This window comes from Penaeus monodon, chromosome 15 (genome assembly GCF_015228065.2).
Source record: "Penaeus monodon isolate SGIC_2016 chromosome 15, NSTDA_Pmon_1, whole genome shotgun sequence".
NCBI classification, from domain to species: Eukaryota; Metazoa; Arthropoda; class Malacostraca; order Decapoda; family Penaeidae; genus Penaeus; species Penaeus monodon.
In genome coordinates this window covers 15,732,293-15,734,223 of record NC_051400.1, presented here as the reverse complement: position 1 = coordinate 15,734,223, position 1,931 = coordinate 15,732,293, and the positions used below count along the sequence as shown (strand labels likewise).

At 38.3% G+C, this 1,931-nt stretch overlaps 1 protein-coding gene across 1 annotated transcript in view; it reads left to right on the top strand.

Annotated features, from left to right (window-relative positions):
• The window catches only part of LOC119581783 (exportin-4-like), a 27,938-nt gene that overhangs the window by 22,869 nt on the left and 3,138 nt on the right, over nt 1–1,931 (top strand). Inside the window, exons 18-20 of the mRNA XM_037929912.1 lie at nt 211–386; nt 665–820; nt 1,604–1,819. Coding sequence (XP_037785840.1) covers nt 211–386; nt 665–820; nt 1,604–1,819 — 548 coding nt within the window. The remainder of the gene's footprint in view (nt 1–210; nt 387–664; nt 821–1,603; nt 1,820–1,931) is intronic.

Sequence of the window (1,931 nt, the reverse complement as noted above, 5' to 3'; positions counted from 1 at the left end):
CTCAGCCTCTCCAGTCTTCATCTGTTGTAAATTTGTCTTGCAATACAACTGAAAATTCATCTTGTTCAGGAGAGTGAATATTTTATTTTAAAGAAACTTAGCTATGATAGTAGTCTATCACACAAACCTGAGCTCACATTGAGTAGTGATTAGAAGAACTAAATCCATCATTATTAACAGTAATAATACCTTCCTCTGTAAATATTTCAGGTGCTGTCCAGGGATGTCTGATGCCCACTGCCCAGTGTCTCTTCTCAAGGATGGTGGGTATCCTGGGTGAGAGTGTGCGACTGCTTGACCTCTACCATAACTACCCAACTGTTGTGGAAACGGTCTTGGAACTGTTTGTGGAATGCGGAAGACGTATGCTATGTTATCTGACGCCGGTGAGTATCCCTTAGTTTTTCTGAAAAAAATTGGAGTGTGATGGATGAATGCTTCTCAAATTTTGGAAAGTGGTCTATGTGTTTATTCATTGTTTGTTAATTAATTTGCATGTGGACAATGGTGATAATATTATGAAACTTGGATAAATTGTGTGTTTATTTTGTGATCTCATTTATATGTCTTGTTTAGTGAATTTATCATATTGCACCTTTTTAGAGAAACACAATTTTCTCATGAACTTTTTGAGTAATGATGAATGTTGGTTTATTTAACACAGAGTGCAAGCAAACAGCTGTATGAAGCATCAGTTCACTTGGTGGGAACTTATGCCAAGCACAACATTGGACGGCGGACAGTGGAAGCAAGGGGGGAGGAGGACCAGTGGAGGGACTTGCAGCTTCTCATGGAGTTATTGACATCTTTATTATCAAAAGTATCCATCTTTTCATTTTTTTAGTTTTATCCGTTTAATGCCTTAGCAACAGATATCTGGAACCCTATCCTCTTCCTAGAAGTGGTCTATTTTCAGAACCAGATTTTAATCATAGTATATTTGCTGTCCCTTTCAGTGTTAAGGAAAAGTGTTAATATTGTGAGAAGGGGAACTGATATAATTTAACCTCCAATGTCATAAAATTGTTAAAGTCTGGAAACCTTTTCAGACATAGCCAGGTATCTGTTTAGTACCCTATCACTGACATTTAGGGTATAAAGACTTAGCCTTAGCCTACTCACATGAGGAGATTCTAGGTGACATCCTATCACTTTATGGTAGAGCACCCCATCATATGTCTTTGTATCATGTGCAGTCAGACCTGTTGTAAATTGTGCAGGCTTAATAGTTTTGCACTTGTTTGACCCTGGCTGCATGCATAGAAGAGAAATGGCCCCTCAGAAGTAGGCTTAAAGCCTTGTTTTAGCTTAAATACATAAAAATTGTGTATGCTGAAGTCAGGAACATAGAGAATGGGGTAATTTTATGTATGACTTTTCCCCCAAGCAGCTGACTCTGCATGCATGCAGACATGTTCTGTATGGCACCGGGGGCTCCCATCATCATTGAGTATATAAAGGGAGGGAGCAAGATGTTGGACTGTGAAAATGTATCTATTTACATCTGATTTAAAAGTACATCTCTCTAGTACATCAACTGGCAATGAATCATGCATTTCTTTCATATAAATACTAATTTTTCACTGTCTTTCTCATTTTCAAGGACTTCATAGACCTCGCTCCCTCTGGCCATGGTGAAGACCAGGAAGTGGTGGCTGCGGCAGATGTGTGCTTATTTGGCCTCAACATCATCATGCCTCTCATGTCACCTGAGTTGTTGCGCCTGCCAACCTTATGCTCGCAGTATTTCAAGATGGTCACGTTCATTGCTGAGATTTACCCTAGCAAAGTGTGCCAATTACCTGAGGATCTAATGAAAGTTAGTGTGATTAGATGCTTTAATTTGTTTTAGATACTAAGTTTATATAAAATTTTATGGTGGAAGAAAAGATAGGCTATAAAATTAGATAAAAACTGTTGATGATTAAAAA